This window comes from Anabrus simplex, chromosome 4, assembly GCF_040414725.1.
Source record: "Anabrus simplex isolate iqAnaSimp1 chromosome 4, ASM4041472v1, whole genome shotgun sequence".
Lineage (NCBI taxonomy): Eukaryota > Metazoa > Arthropoda > Insecta > Orthoptera > Tettigoniidae > Anabrus > Anabrus simplex.
The window spans coordinates 69,063,246-69,087,022 of NC_090268.1; the positions used below are offsets into that span (position 1 = coordinate 69,063,246).

The 23,777-nt window shown below is 46.6% G+C and overlaps 1 protein-coding gene across 1 annotated transcript in view; it reads right to left on the reverse strand.

Annotated features, from left to right (window-relative positions):
• The window catches only part of LOC136871627 (uncharacterized), a 160,997-nt gene that overhangs the window by 16,014 nt on the left and 121,206 nt on the right, over window positions 1–23,777 (reverse strand). Inside the window, exon 6 of the mRNA XM_067145094.2 lies at window positions 15,528–15,620. Coding sequence (XP_067001195.2) covers window positions 15,528–15,620 — 93 coding nt within the window. The remainder of the gene's footprint in view (window positions 1–15,527; window positions 15,621–23,777) is intronic.

Here is a 23,777-nt window from a genome sequence, read left to right on the forward strand (position 1 = left end):
TAGGACCCCCCTATCCGCCACCTGGGACGCGCCACGTGGGAGTATCACCTCTCCCCCTGCTTCGCCAGCGTAGTAGGTTCGTGGTCCATCTTACGTGGACAATATCATGAACGCTTTGCATTAAGACATCTCGACCTTGGAAAAGAAGATTTAACTGTGGAATATTACCGTCTCTATTTTCATTGAGTCTCTTAGGATCTGGCTTTTAGATAGCTTAATGAGGCGAGAAACCTTCAAAGACTAGTATGATCTTTTATAATGACATCAAGTCCTTTCTTAAGTGAATATCTATCTATTTAATAGTCCTCCCCTTCACGGTTCCCAATGAACGGCCTTCTTAACAGTAACAAAAACGATTGTCATTCTAATTATTGTAGTGTTTATGATACACATTTCACTTCTACAAATTGCGCCTGGTTGTTGATTGATTGATTGATTGATGATTGTTGTTTAAAGGGGCCTAACATCTAGGTCATCGGCCCCTAATGGTACGAAATGAGACGAAATGAAATGACATATTAAAAGTCTAAAATTCTCCACTGACCAGAATTCAAAAATGTGACAACGACGAATGAATGGATGGACATGAATTTAAAACAATCAGTGGTTGCGACCCGCAATGTCGCACAGTCACATAAACGGACGTGACAATATAGTATTACTGACCAAGGGACTACTGCTATAACATAACACTGAATCGATTATGCGTGCAGTCAAAAGGGGGTCCTAAATCGAAGTTATCGGCCCCTCATAACGGTACTGATCGCTATCAAAATAGAACCATGGTAGCTGTCCTGTTACGGTACTAATCAATGGTAGCAGAGACTTGCGGCATTCCACACATTATTGTACTACTCAAGAGCTTATGAAATGCGACATTTAATACAGACCTATGTTTTCCCACTTTGCGGCGCCATGTACAGGCAACGCAAACCTATGGTGTTCAGCACAGAAGAGTACTAACCACAGGGACCTCTCCCTATCCCGTGATGTTCCTCATAGAGTGGGTACTAATCATAGGCAAGGCAGAACCATGGTAGCTATCATCCCATGGTCCTGCTCATATGGCGGTACTATTCACAGGTACTGCAAAAGCCGACCGCGCGGTGCTCCTGTGTGCTACTAATCACAAACCAATTTCGTACCTAATGTAGTGGTACTACGCACAAGTAAAAGCAACCCTTGGTGTTCCCCGCGTGATGGCACGAATCAAAAGCAGTTTCATGGTTCCAATTTAAACATCCCTTGGTCGCCCCTTTTAGTCGCCTCTCACGACAGGCAGGGGATACCGTGGGTGTATTATTCGTCTGCCTCCCCCACCCACAGGGGGTGTGTGTTTGGTCCGCGGGAGGTATTTTATTTCCCTCAAGTCCGCCGGCAAGCCGGTTAGGACCCCCCTATCCGCCACCTGGGACGCGCCACGTGGGAGTATCACCTCTCCCCCTGCTACGCCTGCGTAGCAGGTTCGTGGCGCCTGGTTGTATTACGGCTAAAAAAAGAAAATGTATGCTGTATCTAACTGTGTGCATTATTCATTGAATTATAACACAGAATATTGAATTATAATATAGAATTATGAATTAGAGTAACCCTTTCAGACCGTGTACGCACAATTGTGCGGGTTCGTATTTTATTTACCTCTGAGCTTATTTTATGTTTTCTTGGCGCTAGACCGGACTGCAGTGCTTGTGCGGGACAAGTAGCATGTATTTTAGTTGTTTTTATTTAGCGCTTGACCAAAAGGGGGCAGGAAGAAGAGTTTAAAAATACAGTTCATCGACAAGATGGCGGGAAGCAGTAATGTCTAAAATAAGTATTTATTTATTGCATTCATATTAATCTAGAAGCTCTACTGAATATTAGAATATAATCACTGAAGTGTGTAAATTGTTTAGCGAACGTAAATTGTGAAGTTCCAACATCGTACGTGATACCATGAGGTTTTGAATGTTGATACGCACAAGTGTGCGGGCTAGGTTTCCCTGGAGTCAACGCATGCAAGAGTGCTGGGTGCTACCACCAAAAGACTGTGAAGGCAGAACTCGTACTCTACGTGAGAAATGTAATGTATTGAATTAGAATACAGATTTAGAATCTTCTCCCAGCAATTTTCGGCGAGATAATATATTTTATCAATGTCCGCTATGTCTCCTCCTTTCACTCCAATCTTGGCCAAGACAATTCTCACTTCCCGAAACCGTTACGGCCTTGTATACAGTTGTCTGAAGAAATCAAAGGTACGTTTCGTTATTATCCTTTTCCTGTCCGTCCTCCTTGTATGTAGAAACATCCTCATCCCTTACTCATCAGTGATGATGATGATGATCATCATCATCATGATACTTGTTGTTTAAAGGGGCGTAACATTTAGGTCATCGGCCCCTAATGTTACAAAGTGGTCGACATGATATTATAATTCAAATTTTAAAATGTGTCAACTGACCAGAATTTATCATAATATTGTTATTTGCTTTACATGCCGATAACTATATTCACGGTTTTCGGAGACGCCGAGGTGCTGGAATTTTGATGATGCTTGTTGTTTTAAGGGGCCTAACATCGAAGGTCATCGGCCCCTAATGGATGATGATGATGATGATGATGATGCTTGTTATCGAAACAGACTTTCAACGTATTAGGTCGTGTTACGTACATGTAGTACGTGTTGAAGAGATGTTAAGTACAGAACAAAAATGGCCAGCCGGACACCAGTGCGATCCGAACCCACAACCTCCCGATTTTGCGTCGGTTGCTCTACCAATTGAGCTATGGTGGCCTAGGAGATCTTTGTTCTGTTTGAAAGGATCTGAGCTACAGGTCTGGCACTGCTGCTAGCACACTGTAGAGTGCGTTTGCGTTTAAGTCGCCCGTTGTGGGGCATGTCAATGAATATTGAATTTTCACGACCGTATTGTAATCGAAACAGACTTTCAACGTACAATGCGGTCGTGAAAATTCAATATTCAATGATGCTTGTTGTTTTACGGGGCCTAACATCGAAGGTCATCGGCCCCTAATGTGACGAAATGAAAGAACAAACATTTCAAAGGCATCCACTGACCAAAATAAAAATAAAATATGTCATGAAGAATGAATGGATGGACAGGAACCCAACAAAACACAAAACAAACAAACAAAAACCAGTGGATCGGACTCAATAGAGATCGAAAATAACATTATTACCGACCAAGGAACCACTTATAAAGCACAATGATGCTTGGTGTCTAAAGGGGGTGCAAAATCCAAGTCTAAGGCCCCACAGAATGGTACATGTCGCGAGTAAAATAGAACCACGGTATGTGTCATGTTGGGGTATTAATCACAAGTAGCGAAGACTCACGGTGTTCAACAAAAGATGGTACTACGCACAAGTATTGTACTTCGTACAGGTAACGCAGACCTATGGTGTTTCGCACACAATGGCGCCACTTACAGCCAACGCAAACCGATGAGTTTCCTCACCTAGGGGTACTAGTCACGGGTGCCGGTCCCAGGGGCCCCGTGGTGTTCTTCACACAGTGAGTACTAATCACAGGCAACGCAGACCCACGGTGTCGCTCATATAGTGGTACAACTCACAGGCTACGCCCAGACCCGCGGTGTTGCCCACATGGGTACAACGCACGGGTACTGGAATCCACCCGGCCAGGCATTTTACTGCAACGAATCACAAACCTATTTCGTACCAAGTTAGTGATACTACTCGCAAGTACATGCAACCCATGGTGTTCCCCGTATGATGGTACGAATCAAGAGTAGTTTCATGGTTCTAATTCATTCATCCCTTGGTCGCCCCTTTCAGTCGCCTCTTACGACAGGCAGGGGATACCGTGAGTGAATTCTTCGTCTGCCTCTCCCACCCAGAGGGGGGGTGTGTTTGGTCCGCGAGAGGTATTTTATTTACCTCAAGTCCGCCGGCAAGCCGGTTAGGACCCCCCTATCCGCCACCTGGGACGCGCCACGTGGGAGTATCACCTCTCCCCCTGCTACGCCTGCGTAGCAGGTTCGTGGTGCTGGAATTTTGTCCCGCTGAAGTTATTTTAGGTGCCAGTAAATCTATGGACATGAGGCTGACGTATTTGAGCACCTTCAAATACCACCGGACTGAGCCGGTATCGATCCGACTGAGCCACTCATCCCACCGACTAGAATTTAACGATGAACAATGATTGTGAGTTCAAAATAATCATAGGACCTAATTCACAATGTCTTATTTTCGGTAAAATGATAGATGATAGATTATAGTAGAATAAGACATTGCTTTAAAACGCAATAATATATCATGCATTTTAACATAAAATCATATTAAAATATACGAACACAAACTACAACAGAGTAAATAGAACAAAACGTAGTAAACAATAATTTAAAGTCTAACAGGAAATACAACGTTTATATACTCCAAAACAAACCACTATCCCTCATATAACGGATGACGCTGTCTGCTGACTGCTCGTCATCTCGCAGGATGAGGGAGATGGTACTCGGGAGTTTTAGACCACGGCGCAGATCGGCCAGGTCCACGAACTCCGAAAGGATGTGTACCACGAGAGGATGATAGCCGCAAGTACACACCGGGGGGGGGGGGTACTCCTTTAAAAAAATGGCAGTGCGTTAGTATATCGTGGCCTCTCCGAAGACGACATAATACCATTGCTTCCCTCCGAGAATCCCAAAGGGAAGTCTTCCATAACTTCGCTGTTCCTTTTATCGCTCTCAGCTCATTTGGAAGAGGAGTGGCCTGCCACTCCATCTCCCAATGGGACATAACCAGATGTCTCAGCTGAGAGCGAATATCACTTTCTGGAACCTTGTAAGGCAATGGAGGCAGTGTTACTGACTCCTTGGCAGCCTGATCTGCTAACTCGTTTCCCTCTACACACGTGTGGCTTGGGAGCCACAGAAACGTGATTCCGGTGCCTGCATCCGAACACCCGGCCAGCAGGTTCTGGATCCGCTGTACCAAAGGGTTTCAAGGAAAACATCTATAAATAGACTGAAGCGAGCTAAAGGAGTCAGTACACAGAAGAATGTGTCGGCGCTCATCGCACAGAGCATACCGCAGAGCTTTACGGACAGCATAGAACTCTGCTGTGTACACACTACATGTTTCCGGGAGAGCAAAAGGAAACCTATCAGTGTCGACAACGAACGCACAGCCCACTTTATAGTGTCAGTTCTCGAGCCATCCGTGTAAACGACGAATGAACCTGGATACAGGCCAACAACGGACAGAAAGAGCCTCCGATAAATCGAAGGATCCGTGTTTTCCTTCGGGCCAGTGTGTGGATCCAGGGTTATTTCAGGTCGTCGTACTACCCACGGAGGTACCCCACTTGGTTGTCTGACAAGGCAAGGAACCGAAGGTACGGTACGTGAAACAACCTGTGACGGCTATCCAAGCGTATTACAACCGGTCGGGTTGCTCGAAGACAAGCAGCGTACAGACGACAGTGTCCATTGTTGAATACGCAAGGGCAGCTTGGGTGAAGTGGCATCTATCGCAACTTTGCACTATAGTTGAGAAGCATTTGCTGGCGCCTCAGGTTTAAAGATGGCATACTAGATTCAGCGAGAAGCCTAGCTACGGGGCTTGGTCGAAAAACTCCCGTCGCCAACTTAACCCCGCTGTGATGATGATGATGATGCTTGTTGTTTTAAGGGGCCTAACATCGAAGGTCATCGGCCCCTAATGGAACGAAATGAATGACATGAGACATGAAGTTAAAATTTTAAAAAGTATCCACTGACTAGAGTTAAAAAAGAATGGTGATGAAGAAAAATGAGGGTTAGATTAAAACAGTCAGTGGATCTAATACGCAATGCCTTATGTTCTATTAAAATAAGAGAAAGGACAGGAAATTGAAGGAATAAGGCATTGCCCAGTAATACAGATATTAACACATAATTTACGATAGACGTTCAAATAACACATTAAAATGCGCAACACAAAATAAAATGAAGTCAATGAAATAAAAGCGCAACTGACATAAACAACACTAGGACAAAGGACAACATCACACACGATAAAACAGACCGCTATCCCTCATAAAGCGGATGACGAGGTCTGCTGACTGCTCGTCATCGCGCAAGATAAGGGAGATAGTACTCGGAAGGTTAATACTACGGCGCAGATCGACCAGGTCCACGCACTCCGTAAGGATGTGTACCACGGTAAGATGGTCGCCGCAGGTACACACCGGAGGGGGTTCTCCTTTCAGTAGATGGGAGTGCGTCAAGATACCGTGGCCGATCCGAAGGCGACATAATACCACGGCTTCCCTCCGCGAAGCCCGAAGGGAAGTCCTCCATACCTTCGTTGTTCCTTTTATCGCTCTCAGCTTATTGGGAAGTGGGATGGCCTGCCACTCCAACTCCCAATGAGACATAACCAGATGTCTCAGCTGAGAGCGAATATCACTTGCTGGAACCTTGAAAGGCAACGGGGGCAGTGTAACTGCCTCCTTGGCAGCCTGATCTGCTAACTCGTTTCCCTCTATGCCCATGTGGCTGGGGAGCCACACAAACGTAATTCTGGTGCCGGCATCCGAACACCCGGCCAGCAGGTCTTGGATCCGCTGCACCAGAGGGTGTCGAGGGAAACAGGTATCAATAGACTGAAGCGAACTCAAGGAGTCAGTACACACAAGAAAGTGTCGGCGCTCATTGTCTAATGCGTACCGCAGAGCCTCACAGATAGCATAGAGCTCTGCCGTGTACACACTACAGGTATCCGGGAGAGCAAAAAGAAACCGATCATTGTCGACAACGAACGCACAGCCCACCTTCGTATCTGTCCGTGAACCATCCGTGTAAACGACGACTGAACCTGGATAGCGGCCAAGAACGGACAGGTAGATCCTCCGATAAATCGAAGGGTCCGTGTCTCCTTTCGGGCCAGTGTGCAAGTCCAGGATGATTTCAGGTCGTCGCACAACCCACGGAGGTACCCCACTTGTTTGTCTGACAAGGCAAGGAATCGAAGGTACGTCAAACAATTCATAACTGCTATCCAAGCGTATCCCAACCGGCCGCGTCGCACGTGGATGAGCAACGTACAACAAGCGGTTGCCATTGTTGAACACGCAGGGATAGCTCGGATGAAGTGGCATCTGTCGCAAATTTGCAGCATATGTAAGTAGTAGTTGCTGGCGCCTCAGGTGTAGAGGCAGCACACCAGACTCAGCGAGCAGGCTAGCGATGGGGCTAGTACGAAAAGCTCCCGTCGCCAACCTAACCCCGCTGTGGTGGATACTGTTCAGCTTCGCAAGAACGCTTGGTCTTGCGGAGCCATATGCTGCACTGCCGTAGTCTAACCGGGATAAAATGTGTGCCCGATAGAATCGCAGGAGCACCACGCGGTCAGCCCCCCAATTAGTGCTGCTAAGAAACTTCAAGAGGTTAAGCCTCTTGGTGCATTGCACTTTTAGCTCCCGCACGTGTGGCTCCCACGATAATTTACTGTCAAAAAGGAGCCCAAGAAATCGGTAGGTGTCAACAACTGGAAGAACGACATTTCCTAGATAAAGCTCAGGATGAGGGTGAAGAGTACGTTGACGACAAAAGTGGACAACGGATGTCTTTGCGGCAGAAAACCGAAAGCCATGTTCTAAGGTCCACTTCTCCACCCTCCTAATAGCTTGCTGTAACTGTCGCTCTGCGACTGCCATACTGCACGAGCTATAGTGCAGAGCAAAATCATCCACATATAGGGACGGTATTACGGCTGGACCAGCAGCAGCGACAATACCGTTTATGGCAATCGCGAACAGAGTGACACTAAGAACCGATCCCTGTGGGACTCCGTTTTCTTGAACGTGGTATTGCGAATATGACCTCCCTACTCGGACACGGAATAGACGGAGGGACAAAAAATTCGCAATAAATACCGGCAAGTTACCTCGGAATCACCATTGATGCAGGACTGAAAGGATGCCATATCGCCAGGTGGTGTCGTAGGCCTTCTCCAAGTCAAAGAAGACAGCTACCAAGTGCTGTTTGCGGAGAAACGCATCCTGGATAGAGCTCTCCAGGCGTACCAAGTGGTCTGTAGTGGATCGAGCGGCTCGAAATCCACATTGGTACTCGGACAAAAGTCCTTGTTTCTCCAGACACCACACGAGTCTGCGATTTACCATCCTCTCAAATAGCTTACACAGGCAATTTGTAAGACAAATCGGTCTGTAACTTCCTGCATACTTAGGATCTTTGTCAGGCTTGAGGACAGGGATGACTATGCCCTCTCGCCACTGAGACGGAAAATCACCCTCTGTCCAGATTCGGTTGAACACACGAAGGAGATATAGTAAACTATCATCACTAAGGTGTTTCAACATCTGGTTATGGATGTTGTCCGGTCCAGGAGACGTGTCCTTGCAAAGCGCTAAGGCGCTGCGGAGTTCCCACTCCGTAAAGGGCACGTTGTAGTCCTCTGAATCATGGGTGGCAAAACTAAGGTGATGACGTTCTGCCTCACGCTTCAGAGGGAGGAAATCAGGATTGTAATTCCCGGAGCCAGAGACATCCGCGAAATGACTAGCGAGATGATTAGCAATCGCGAGGGGATCAGTGGCGACACTGCCTGCAATGGAAATTCCCGGTACAGCAGATGATCCTTGAATACCCGAAATTCGTCGAAGTTTCGTCCACACTTGAGATGATGGAGTATGTGACGTCATGGACGACACATATCTCTCCCATGAAGCCTTCTTACTTTGTCGAATAAGAACTCGCGCCTTAGCGCGGAGTTTCTTAAATGTTACCAAGTTGGCCACAGTAGGCTGTCGACGGTAACGTTTATGAGCGCGACGGCGTTCTTTGATGGCTGCTGCTATTTCATCGTTCCACCAAGGAACGAGTTTTCGGCGAGGAGCCCCCGAGAAAAACGGAATGGACTCCTCAGCAGCAGCAAGAATAACTTGGGTGACGTAAGTTATTTCCTCGCCGACGGTCCGCCTGACATCATCGTGAAAGACAGCTAGTGATGTGTACTTTAGCCAATCAGCATGTTTAAGAATCCATCGAGGGGGAGCCTCGACGGGTTTATGTTTCAACAAAGTAAGAATAATGGGAAAATGGTCACTGTCACAGAGATCATCGTGTGCATTCCACCGAAACAGTGGAACCAACGTTCGGCTGCATAGACTTACGTCTATGCGAGAGTATGTGCCGTAACGTACACTAAAGTGAGTTGGTTCCCCTGTGTTCAAAATACATAAATCCAGATCTGTTATAAGTGTTTCCAACTCTCTTCCTCGGGGACAAGGCGTCTCAGAGCCCCATATGGGGTGATGGGCGTTAAAATCGCCCAATAAGAGGAAGGGTGGTGGAAGCTGATCTATAAGATCAGCGACATCATTGATGTTCAGATGCTGGCCGGGTGGAAGATAAACATTACACACTGTTGCTATGACAGGCAGCGAGACGCGAACAGCTACAGCCTCTAGAGGGGTTCGTAATGGAACCTCTTCGCTGTAGCTATCAGAACGTACAAAAATGCCAACGCCTCCGGAAGCCCGGTGAGCATAGTATCGTTCTGTCGAGTATAGTTTGAAATGCCTCAAGACCGTATGATGACCAGGTCTGAAATTGGTCTCCTGAAGACAGACTATACTCGCTGCGTACTCACTAATAAGCTGACGTAACTCAGCAAGATGCCTGTCATAACCGTTACAATTCCACTGTAACAGTGCCATAGTGTGGACTATAAAAGGAGTGTTAGGTTATGAGCGAAAAAATGCTCGTAAGCCTAAACACTATCTAGTTCTACATCCGTAGATGTAGAGGACAGTGCGACATCCATTCCGTCATCGAAAGATGGCAGGGGTGTCGCCCAGAACTTCGACGCTTTTCGGGCGCGAGGGGGTCCCCTACGAGGAGAGCGCGCCGGTTTTGGAGCAGGAGTGCCTCCTGGCGCAGATTCATATCCCCCAGATGGGGGGCATGACTTCTCCTTCGCAGGGGAAGTCCGAGAGCGCTCAGGACGGGCGCTCTTCTTCCCCTTCTTTTTTCGAGTTTAGACGGGCTGGGAGATGGTTTCCCAGCCCTGGTCGACGATGCCGCCTCCGCCGGCTGGGGCACGACTTTCGTCGACCTCCTAGGGGGGGGAGACTTAGTCTTCCCCCCTTGCTGTGCCGGCTGGGAACTGCCAGCCGGCACAGACTTCTGGTTGGTCGAAGGTGGGGTGGTCCCCCCCTTCGAGCTTTGACTATTCGCGACGTTGCTGGGAGCAGCAACAGTCGCCTTGGGCGCAGCGGTCTGGACAGGTGTCTTGGTCGTAAATGACGAACCTGGAAGACTCTGAGCTATCAAGCTATAGTCGAGTGTACGGGCAGGTGTATTCATAGAATGAAACTTACGGCGCGCTTCCTGGTAGGAAAGACCATCCAGGGTCTTGATCTCCTGGATCTTCTTCTCACTCAGGTATGTCGGACAATTCCGATCCCGAGGAGAATGAAAACCGGAGCAGTTAGTGCACTTGTATGGAGTTGTGCACTCCTCCGCGCCGTGAGCTACTCGTCCACATGTACCACATACAGCCTGATTCGAACAGCGAGATACCATATGTCCGAATCGCTGGCATTGATAGCATCGCATAGGAGGCGGGATGTACGGCCTCACATCGCAACGATAAGTTGTTACCTTGACTTTCTCTGGTAACACTGACAACTTGAAAGAGACAATGAAGGCACCAGTGGCAACGTCTTCACCGTTGACCTTGCGCGTAATGCGCCGGACGTGTGTCACGCCACGGTTCTTCATGTCTTCCATCAACTCGTCGTCAGTGTTCAAAATAAGGTCGCGGTGGAAGATGACTCCGCGAACCAGGTTCAAGGACTTATGCTCCTCCACTTTGACGGGGATTTCGCCAAAGTGCTCGCACTTAAGCAACTGATCAGCTTGCAGTGCTGTACGAGTCTTTAGAAGCAAACTACCGTTGCGCATTTTCTTAAGTTCCTCCAGTTCGCCATAGACGCCTTCGATGTGTCTACTAAACAGGATCGACTTCACCAGCTTAAAATCCTGCCCATCGGTTCTGGTAGCGACCAGAAACCTAGGGAAGCTGGATCCCATTCCTTCACGCTGCGCATGTTCCCAGGGAGTTGAACCTCTCAGGGAAGCAAAAGTTAAAGACTTAGGTGGGCGACCACCTTGTGAGAGCCGACTTCGTTTGGAAGCCATGCCCGATAGCATCCTCCCCGAATGCCACCCACTCCGATCAGGGGTCTCTGTAGCCGAACCAAGCAGCCAAGGCAATACCCACCTGGTCGTAGCAGGTATTGCCCGGGGTCCGATGTTGAACGATGCCTAATACGGGATGACCGAGGCAATGAGCACTAGGACTCCCTTCCTCCGGTCACCCGCAATAGCATGTACCCCATAGCGTGTACAGAGCACTAGCAATAGAAAAAATAAATAAAAATAATTAATAATAATATGTCCTTCTGGCATTCGGCTGTGCGGGGACCTGCGTTGTCAGGCGGATACCACTGCCCGGGTACATGATACTCCCACCCGCTGCGTCCTGGGTGGTTGCTGGCACGGGCTTTCGAGCGTAGTCGCACACATAGGAGCTCCATCGCCGGGCAGCACGCACATCAAATTTTGAATGGTCTACATCTGACCCTCGGAAAAATAATAAAAAATAAAGAGGGGACCATGGCCACATGACCCTTTAAGTCGCCTTCTACGACAGGCAGGGATTACCTATGGATGTATTCAGCCTCTCCCATCCACAAGAGGTCCATCACATTATTCCAAACCGCAATCCATGTCCACGCCAAGGTCGCCCCTTTTTGTCGCCTCTTACGACAGGCAGGGGATACCGCGGGTGTATTCTACATGTGCGTCCCCCACCCGCAGGGGGTAGTGTGTTTGGTCCGCGAGAGGTATTTTATTTCCCTCAAGTCCGCCGGCAAACCGGTTAGGACCCCCCTATCCGCCACCTGGGACGCGCCACGTGGGAGTATCACCTCTCCCCCTACTACGCCACCGTAGTAGGTTCGTGGTAACCCCGCTGTGATGGATACTGTTCAATCATACAAGAACGCATGGTCTTGCTGAGCCATATGCTGCACTGCCATAGTCTAACCTGGATGAAGTATGTGTCCTATAGAAGCGTAGGAGCACTGTGCAGTCAGCTTCCCAATTAGTACTGCTAAGAAACTTCAAAATATTCAACTTCTTAACGCATTGCACTTTTAACTGCCGCACATGTGGCTCCCACGATAATTTGCTATCAAAAAGGAGTCCGAGGAATTGGTGATGATGATGATGCTTGTTGTTTTAAGGGGCCTAACACCTAGGTCATCGGCCCCTGATGGGTACGAAATGAGACGAAATGCAATGAAAAAATAAAATCCAAAATCCTTCACTGACCAGAATTCAAAGCGTGAGGACGAAAAATGAACGGATGGATATGAACTTAAAACAATCAGTGGAGCCGACCCGCAATGCCTCAGTCTCAGAAACTGACAGAAAACAATAGTAATACTGACCAAGGTACTGCTTCTATAGCTCAATACTGAATGGATGATGCTTGCAAGCTAAAGGGGTCCAAAATATAGGTTATAGGCCTCTCCTAATGGTACTTATCGCTTGGAGAGTAGAACCATGGTATTTGTCATGGTGCGGTACTAATCAAAATTATCGTAGACTCGCGGTATTCCACACATTATGGTACTACTCACAGGTTATGAAACTCGCACATGTAATACAGACCTATGATGTTTCACACATAGCGGCGCCATTTACAGGCAACGCAAACCTATGGTTTTCATCACATAAGTGGACTGTAACCGTTACGACCTGTACATGAGTATTTTTGAGTATAAATGACATTTAATTATCACGCGTAATGTTCTGAGCACGCCTGGTTTGTTTACCGTCAGCGGGGCAAGCAAGCGAGTGAAGGACAGCTGTGAGCTGTGACGTAGCCACAGGGGCTAGCTAGACCGCCCGCCCGTCACACCACGTGTTCCCAGCCTGGACTCGTATATTCTAGATTCCACGTCACATCTTCCCGAATGTTCGACGGGGAAAATTTTGTAATTCCCGTAATAATTATGCTAGCGGCTTGAGCGATATGTCATCTTGTTTGGGATCACCTGAACGTCGCAATGCTCAAGTTTCAAGTAAATCCATCGAGGGATTCAGGAGATATTCAGTCAAGCCGTATTGTGACGTAGACGTCCCGGATCGAATAAAAGGAGGGTCCACTGTAGCCTGTTCACGCTGAGTAGTCAGCGTGGACACTCTCGCTGCTACTTTCGTCGTGTAGTGACAGTCCCGACGAGGAACTCTGTGATTTTCTAAGTATTCATAAAGTGAACTTGTATTTTCTTCGAGTGTAGGAGAACGAATTCTTCCTTGTATTCTCAAATGAACTTGCAATATTTCGAGTGTTAAAGAACATTTTCTAAGTCTTCATAATTGAACTTACAATGTTTACGGGTGTTCGAGATTGGAATTTTTCCAATTATTCATGAAATGGACTTGTATTATTTACGTATGTTAAAGAACGAATTCTTCATAAATTGAACCTGCAATACTTGGAGTGTTAAGAGACGCAGTCCTCTAATAAACAGTGATTTACGAACTTTGATAGTGATGATCACTGAATGTGCTCAAAGTTCCCGTGAGCATAAATTTGTGATTTTGCCGGTGATGAACTCTAACTTCATTCAACGTCTTTAAAACATAAATTTAGGATCTCACCTGTGTTTATTCAAAGACTTGGATACCTTGCCAGTGATAGATTATAAATTTATTCATGTGGATGGACTTGTGTTTTTCGTCCATGTTCATTCAAAGACTTGTACATTCGCCAGTGTTGATTCAAAACTTTATAAATTCCGCCAGTGATAGACTGTAAATTTATTCATATGGATGGACTTGTGTTTTCCGTCCGTGTTCATTAAAAGACTTGTACCTTCGCCAGTGATGAACTTTAACTTTGGTCATAGTTTCATGAGAAGGGACTTGTGTTATTTTTGCCAGTATTTATTCAGAGACGAAGACTTTTGCTAGTGGTGAACTTTGAAAGTATTCATAATCCTCGTATACAGAGACATATCATTTTATGAGTGTTAAATTTTGAAAGTCTTGACGAATAATAACCAGTGACTTCGCTAATAGGTTAATCACCCAAGGTTCTTATGAACTCAGATTTATCAGTACTGCGAGTGACCTTGGAGACATCGACCCTCTCAGTCACATTGGACTGAGGTAGTAAATGGTTATCTGCAACATCGCCAGGATCATCGGGGTTCAACGTGGGTCTCGAAAGTTCGAGGCATCTCTACCTTCTACCAACCCAGACAGTCCAGCCGCTTCTGTACGGAGTCCCTGGAATCTTCTGGAACGTGTTCCAACCTGCTCGGCTTGGTGAACTGGAGAATCCGAGCCATATTATAGGATTATGTGGAAGACAACTTATATCTACCTGGAGGTGATGTGCAATTTCATGTCTTATATGAATAAACTCATGTTCAGTCAAAGTCAAAATTTTCTTGTAGATAAGACCCTACCTCCTGTACCGAGCCCTAGCTACTAGTCACCCAGTTTTTGCCCTGAGAACTATATACTTGCTTACTTTAAAATATAATCTGAGAGTCGGGCTCTTTTACCGGTACAGTACTAACCATAGGGACTCGTACTATCCCGTGGTGTTCCTTATATAGTGGGTACTAATCATAGGCAAGCCAGAACCCTGGTGTCGCTCATATAGTGCTACTAATCACAGGTACCGTAAAAGCCCGACCGCGCGGTGCTCCTGCGTGCTACTAATCACAAATCTATTTGGTACCTAACATAGTGGTACTACGCGCAAGTAATAGCGACCCATGGTGTTCCTCGCGTGGTGGTCCTAATCACAAGTAGTTTCATGGTTCTAATCCAATCATCCCTTGGCCGCCCCTTTTATTCGCCTCTTGCGACAGGCAGAGGATACCGTGGGTGTATTCTTCGCCTGCGTCCCCCACCCACAGGGGGTTGTATGTTTGTTCCGCGAGAGGCATTTTATATCCCTCAAGTCCGCCGGCAAGCCGGTTGGGACCCCCCTATCCGCCGCCTGGGACGCGCCACGTGGGATCATCACCTCTCCCCCTGCTACGCCAGCGGAGTAGGTTCGTGGCCAAGAAATTGGTGTAAACTACGAGGATACCGATATTTCTTAAATAATGCTCAGGATGCGAGTGAATAGTGTGCTTCCGGCAAAAGTGAACAACAGGGAATTTTGCGGTTGAAAACCGAAGGCATGTTCTTAAGTCCACTGTTCCACTCTCCTAATTGCTTGCTGTAATCATCGCTCAGCGACTGCAGTATTTGCGCGCTGTAATGCAGGGCAAAATCGTCCACATATAGCGATGGTATTACTGATGAACCAGCAGCAGCGACAATAGCGTTTATGGCAATTGCGAACTGTGTAACAAGGATGGATACAGCAGCTACTTCACTATACTTTTTCACAGTACTCAGTGTATTAATTTGGGGGTAACCTATGGCCTTACTTTCTACACAGTACTCACCTGAAACAGTTTCGTTACAAATTGTGCGGCCATTTAATGTTATACCCAGACCAAATCCGTAGTCTTCAACGAGATATGAAATCCTGAAGCAACCTGGGAAGATGAAATACAAAGATTAATCTGAAATTATTCACTAGTAGCAAGTATAGTTACATGAAATTCTATTATGTTGCTTGAAATCACAGTATCTTAAGTATGCCAAGTCCGTTGAGCAAAATTTGACTGAACTGTGAATCACGCAGTTAATTCATTTCATTCATTCACACCGACTTTAGGGCTTTAAAAACTATAAATAAGAAGAAAATAACCAAAAACTGAATTAAGCAAATTAATGATTACAGGCTACCGGTTAAGTTGTTTCTCCAGTAGCACTCGCACATACATTGTACATAAAACGCTTTTCTTTTTTTTTTGCTATTTGCTTTACTATTTGCCTTACGTCGCACTGACACAGATGTCTTATGGCAACGATTGGATAGGAAAGGCATAGGAAGTGGAAGTAAGCGGCTGTGGCCTTAATAAAGGTACAGCCCCGGCATTTGCCTGGTATGTTCATAAACGTGAAAGTAGAAAAGTATCATTAATTTGTGATTAGTAATTGATGATTGATGTTTGTTGTTTAAAGGGTCCTAACATCGAGGTCATCGGCCGCTAATGGTACGAAATGAGACGAAATGAAATGACAACTTAAAATTCCAAAATGTTCCACTGACCAGAATTCAAAGCCATGAGGACGAAGAATGAATGGATGGACGGATATGAATTTAAAACGATCAGTTGATCGTTGATCAGTGCCTCACATGAACAGAAGCTGGCACAAAACAATCGTACTACCGACCAAGGGACTGCTTCTATAGCACGATGCTGAACCGATTATGCCTATAGTCGAAACGGGTCCAAAATCCAGGTCGTCAGCCCCTCATAATGGTATTTGTCGCTAGGAAAGTAGAACCATGCTCTGTGTATTGTTGCAGTACTAATCAAAAGTAGCGGCGACTCGCGGCATTTCACACATTATGGTACTATTCACAGGTAGTGTAATGCGCATTTGTAACACGGACCTATGGTGTTTCGCACATTGCGGCTCTGTTTGCAGGCAACGCAAACCTATTAAGGCAACGCAAACCCATGGCGTTCCTCACATAATGGACTAACCACAGAGACCCGTACTATCCCGTGGAATTCCTCACATAGTGGGAACGGAGCATAGGTAAGGCAGAACCATGGTGTCGCTCATATAGGCGTACGAATCACAGGTACTGTAGGACCCCCATCCTGATTCACAAACGGTCGCTACTAATCACAAACCTATTGCGTACCTAACAGAGTGGTACTACGCGCAAGTAAATGGAACCTATGGTGTTCCCTGCGTGATGGTACTAATTACAAGTAGTTTCATGGTTCTAATTCGATCATCCCTTGGTCGCCCCTTTTAGTCGCCTCTTACGACAGGCAGGGGATACCGTGGGTGAATTCTTCGTCTGCCTCCCCCACCCACAGGGGGTGTGTGTTTGGTCCGCGAGAGTTATTTTATTTCCCTCAAGTCCGCCGGCAAGCCGGTTAGGACCCCCCTATCCGCCACCTGGGACGCGTCACGTGGGAGTATCACCGCAGGCGTAGCAGGTTCGTGGAATTTGTGATTAGTCTGGACATTAGACGCACTTTTTTTTTTTTTGCAAGTTGCTTTACGTCGCACCGACACAGATAGGTCTTACCGCGACGGTGGCACAGGAAAGGGCTAGGAGTGGGAAGGAAGCGGCCGTGGCCTTAAGGTAAAATATATATAATTTCGTGTGACGATTTCTAAGATGATGATGATGCTTGTTGTTTGAAGGAGCCTAACATCTATGTCATCAGCCCCTAATGGTGCGAAATGTAATGAAATGTAAAAGTACAGAATCATCCATTGACCAGAATAAAAAATGTGATGAAGAGTGAATGGCAAATTTAATCAGTGGATCCGACCCAGAAACTATCATAAACAATAGTATTACTGACCAAGGGACCTCTTCTAAAGCACAGTTCCTGAACAATCCAGAATCGAAGATGTTTGTTGTCTAAAGGGGCCCAAAATCCAGGTCAACGGCCCCTCATAATGGTACTTATCGCTAGTAAACTAGAACCCTGGTATTTGTCATGTTGCGGTACTGATCCAAAGTTGCGTAGACTCACGGTGTTCAACACATGATGGTACTACCCACAAGTATTGGACGTCGCACAGGTAACGCAGACCTATGGTGTTTCTCACACAATGGCGCCACCCACAGGCAACGCAATTCCATGGTTTTCCTCACCTATATGTACTAATCACGGGTGCCGGTATTCCAGTGGTGTTCCTCACATAGTGGGTACTAATCACAGGCAACGCAGACCCACTGTGTCGCTCATATAGTGGCACTAATCACAGGCAACGCCCAGACCCGTGGTGTTTCTCACAATGGTACTAATCACGGGTACTAGAAACCCACAGTGAACCACTCTTTGCTGCTACTAATCACAAATCTATTGTGTACCTAATATAGTGGTACTACTCGCAAGTAAATGCGACCCATGGTGATCCCCGCGTGATGGTACTTATCACAAGTAGTTTAATGGTTCTAATACAATCATCCGTTGGTTGCCCCTTTTAGTCGCCTCTTACGACAGGCAGGGGAAACCGTGGGTGTATTCGTCTGCGTCCCCCACCCACTGGGGTGGCGATTTCTAGACGGCTGCAGCCCTTGTAAGGCAGGCCCACCAATGAGGGTAGGCGGCATCTGACATATGTAGGTAACTGCGTGTTATTGTGGTGGAGGTCTATGTTGTGTGTGCTGTGTGAGTTGCAGGGATGTTGGGGACAGCACAAACACCCAGTCCCCGAGTCAATTGAATTAACCAGTGAAGGTTGAAATCCCCGACCCAGCCGGGAATCGAACCCGGGACCCTCTGAAACGAAGCCCAGTACGCTGACCATTCAGCCAACGAGTCGGACATTTTCCTGGTGTGAAAATGGGAAACTACGGAAAAGTTTCTTCAGGGCTGTCGACAGTGGGGTTCGATCCCACTTTCTCCCGAATACTGGAAACTGGCCGCACTTAAGCGACTGCAGCTTTCACTCTCACTACCCAAGGCTAATAGATGAAATTGAAACTATGATGGTGCGACGAAATGCAGATGTAAATATAGTAAAAATACAACTTTTCTTTTGTAGTTGCTTTACGTCGCACCAACATAGATAGATCTTATGGCGACGATGGAAGAGGAAAGGGCTAGGAGTGGGAAGGAAGCGGCCGTGGCCTATATAAGTTACAGCCCCAGCATTTGCCTGGTGTGGAAATGGGAAACCACGGAAAACCATTTTCAGGGCTGCCGACAGTGGGGTTCGAACCTACTATCTCCCGAATACTGGATACTGGCCGCACTTAAGCGACTGCAGCTATCGAGCTCGGTCGGTAAAAAAAATACAACTGTTTTCGTAAATAATTGTATAGTAAGAAATCATCTCACATGCATGGCGGTTGTAGACCTTGAAAATTCATTTGATAAATCCTACATGTAAGTTTCCCCGACTCGTAGGCTGTGGTCCAGAATGAATGTGGTACGCAAACTTTAGCGAAACGTCGAGAGCTCAAATCCCTTCTGGACCACGGCCTACAAGACAGGAACATTTGGATGTAGAACTGGACACCAGCCGTGAAAGTCTAAGCAGTTATACAATTTGATAAAGTTGATTGGAGCAAGTTATTTCTAATGCTGAAATGAATCGAGAAGGAATACCGAGAAAAGGTGATGATGATCACGTTTGTTGTTTAAAGGGGCGTAACATCTACGTCATCGGCCCCTAATGGTACTCCCCTGCTATTTCTCGCCCATTTTCTGTCAGATTGTTATACTCGGTGTGCAGCAGTAATCCAATCTATAGGAGTTGAGTGGCAGCATAAAAGACTAAGAACATCACAACAAACAAACCAGTTCATAACTTATGATTTGAAAGCCAACCAGGTAAGAAAAACGGTTTATTTATATTTAGGCTTAGAAACTATGATCGCGAAAATTGGAAGAGCGTGGCTGTTTATGACCCAATATATATGGGGTCGAAACTAGTCCGACTTTTATAAAACAAAGTACAAGCTAATAGTATTGAATAGGTGGACACTTCCTACCCTTTGATAGTGATCAATTGTCAATACGGACCATAATGAAATTCATAACTTATGATTTGAAAGCCAACCAGGAGAGAAAGACACTTATTTATATTTAGGCCTAAAAACTGATGATGATGATGATAATGATGCTTGTTGTTTAAAGAGGCCTAACATCGAGGTCATCGGCCCCTAATGGTACGAAATAAAAAAAACAAAAAGTTCAAAATCATCCACTGAAAAAGATATTAAAAAATTAAAAAATAAAAATGTCATGAGGAATGAATGGACATGAACCCCAAAAAAACAAAGGAAACAAGAAACAAGCACACAAAAAACAGTGGATTCGACTCAAAGAAAGATCATAAATAAAGGTATTACTGACCAAGGGAACACTTATAAAGCACAACCCTGAAACTAAGATGCCTGAAGTCTAAAGGGGTCCAAAATTCAGGTCAACGGCCCATCAGAATGGTACATGTCGCGAGTAAAGTAGAACCATGGCATTTGTCATGTTGGGGTACTAATCAAAAGTAGCGAAGACTCACGGTGTTCCACACAAGATGGTAATACTCACAAGTATTGTACTTCGTACAGGTAACGCAGACCTATGGTTTTTCTCACACAGTGGCACCACTCAAAGGCAACGCAAACTGATAAGGTTCCTCACCTAGGTGTACTAGTCACTCCCCTGTGGGTGGGGGCGGTAGAATAACACCCACGGTATCCCCTGCCTGTCGTAAGAGGCGACTAAAAGGGGCCCCAGGGGCTCTGAACTTTGGAGCGTGGGTTGGCGACCACGGGACCCGTAGCTGAGTCCTGGAATTGCTTCCACTTACTTGTGCCAGGCTCCTCACTTTCATCTATCCTATCCGACCTCCCTTGGTCAACTCTTGCTCTTTTCCGACCCCGACGCTATTAGGTTTGCGAGGGCTAGGGAGTCTTTCATTTTCACGCCCTTCGTGGCCCTTGTCTTCTTTTGGCCGATACCTTCATTTTTCGAAGTGTCGGATCCCTTCCATTTTTTCCCTCTGATTAGTGTTATATAGAGGATGGTTGCCTAGTTGTACTTCCCCTTAAAACAATAATCACCACCACCACCACCTGTACTAGTCACGGGTGCCGGTATCCCGTGGTGTTCCTCACATATTGGTTACTAATCACAGGCAACGCAGATCCACGGTGTCGCTCATATAGTGGTACAACACACAGGCAAAACCCAGACCCACGGTGTAGCTCACGTGGGTACGACTCACGGGTACTGGAAACCCACAGGCGAACCAACTCTCTGCTTATACTAATCACAAAACTATTTCGTACCTAATATAGTGGTACTATTCGCAAGTCCGTTCCCCACGTGATGGTACTGATCAAAAGAAGTTTCATGGTTCTAATAAATCATCCCTTGGTCGCCTCTTTTAGTTGCCTCTCACGACAGGCAGGGGATACCGTGGGTGTATTTTTCGTCTGCGTCCCCCACCCATGGGGGGTACAGAGAGAGAAAAAAGAAAGAAGGGATACGCCAATTCGAGAAATGAAGTAAAGGACGAAGAAAGGCAAGGGCCACGAAGGGTGTGAAAATGAAAGACTCGCTAGGCCTCGAATGCTCTAATACCGTCGGGGTCGGAAGAGAAGAACAGTTGACCAAGGAAGGTCGGACAGGATAGACGAAAGTGAGGAGCATGGCACAAGTAAGTGGAAACAATGCCAAGACTCAACTAAGGGCCCCGTGTTCGCCAATCCACACTCCCAAGTTGAGAGCCCCTTGGGCCCCTGTTAGTCTCCTCTTACGACAGGCAGGGGATACCGCGGGTGTAATCTACACGTGCGTCCCCCACCCGCAGGGGTAGTGTGTTTAGTCCACCAGAGGTAGCCTATTTTATCTCAAGTCCGCCGGCAAGCCGGTTATGACCCGCCTATCCGCTACCTGGGACGCGCCACGTGGGAGTATCACCTCTCCCCCGGCTACGCCAGCGTAGTAGGTTCGTGCCAGGCAAAACAGACCCACAGTGTCGCTCATATAGCGCTACTAATCACAAACCTATTGTGTACATAACATAGTGGTACTACCCGCAAGTAAAGGCGACCCATGGTGTTCCCCGCGTGATGGTACTAATCGAAAGTAGTTTCATGGTTCTTACCCTAATACAAGCATCCTTTGGTCGCCCCTTTTAGTTGCCTCTCACGACAGGCAGGGGATACCATGGGTGAATTCCTCGTCTGCATCCCCCACGCACAGGGGGTAGAGAGAGAGAGAAAAAGTAAGAAGGGGTCCGTCACTTCGAAAATTGAAGTAACAGACGAAGAAAGGCAAGGGCCACGAAGGGCGTGAAAATGAAAGTCTCTGGGCCTCGAAGGCTCGAATACCGTCGGGGTCGGAAAAGAACAAGAGTTGACCAAGGGAGGTCGGACAGGATAGATGAATGTTAGGAGCCTGGCACAAGTAAGCGGAAGCAATGCTAGGACTCAGCTAAGGGCCCCGTGGTCGCCAACCCACTCTCCCAAGTTGAGAGCCCCTTGGGCCCCTTTAGTTCGCCTCTTACGACAGGCAAGGGATACCGTGGGTGTATACTTCATCTGCATCCCCCACCCACAGGGGCTTATTCTCATGTTATCAGAGCATTTGTTATGTACGGTATCTTATCTAATATATATATCAATATCTTGTTATTCGTTCAGACTTTGATTTTCTTCTTTTTATACCGCTTTTCCCACACCTGTGGGGCCGCGGGTCGAACTGCGTTGCACGGATGTGGCCCTGTTTTAGACCGAATGCCCTTCCTAACGCCAACCCTATATGGAGGGCTTTAATCATTATTGCGTGTTTCTGTGGTGATTGATAGAGTGGTGTGTTGTCTGAAGACGAAGGGGAGAGTTGGGACATACAAAAACACCCAGTCCCCGAGCCAGAAGAATTAATTAGAAGCGATTAAAATCCCCGACTCCGTCGGGAATCGAACCCGGGACGCTCTGAAACCGATGAGCTGTACGCTGAGCTTTCAACTAACGAGTCAGACTATTTAAGACTTTTTTTAAGACTTTAATACCGATACGTAAGTTTGTAAGGTATTGAGGAGGAGTATGGGGGAGATTGTCGATAAACTCTCCATTGGTGGTACTCATGGCTCAGAACAGTAGTAAGTCGTTGACATGACGCTGGAGAGAGTTCTACACAATCAAGCAAGTCATAGGTTGCCATCTTGTTTTCGTCTGACCTTCATGACTCACAGCATCAATAACAAGTACTAAACATGTGACGGTGATGTAAACTAGCAAAGAACCGTTACGTTTTATTGACCTCGTGGAAAGGTAACGAATACAGCGCTGGCCCACGGAATGATTGAAGTAGAGTATTTATTACTTCTTGGCTTGTTTGTCTGATAACCTAGACGTGGTGGTCACTCTTGTTATTTATAAGAACGGATGATGATGATGATGATGATGATGATGATGATGATGATGATGATGATGCTTGTTGTTTAGAGGGGCCTAACATCTAGGTCATCGGCCCCTATGGTACGAAATGAGATGAAATGCGAATACAATTTGAAAGCACAAATTTCATCCACTAACCCGAATTCAAAACGTGATGATGAGGAATGAACTGATGAATATGAATTTAAAACTATCAGTGGATAAGACGCGCAATGCCTCACATTCCTAGAAACAATATTACTGACCAAGAGACTGCTTCCAAAGCCCAAACCTGAATCGATGATGCTTGTCTGAATGGGTCAACGATCCCGCATAATGGTACTTATTGCTAGTAAAGGAGAACCATGATATTTCTCAAGCTGCTGTACTAATCAAAGGTAGCGTAAACTCACGGTGTTCCAAACATTAAGGTACTACTCACAAGTATTGTACGTCGTAAATGTAACGCAGACCTATGGTGTTTCTCACACAATGGCGCCACTCATAGCCAACGCAAACCGATGAGGTTCCTCACCTCGGTGTACTAATCACGGGCGCCGGCATTCCCGTGGTGTTCCTCACATAGTGGGTACTAATCACTGGTAACGCAGACCTACGGTGTCGCTCGTATAGTGGTACAACTCACAGGCAACGCCCAGACCCATGGTGTTGCTCACATGGGTACGACTCACGGGTACTGGAAACCCACACTGAA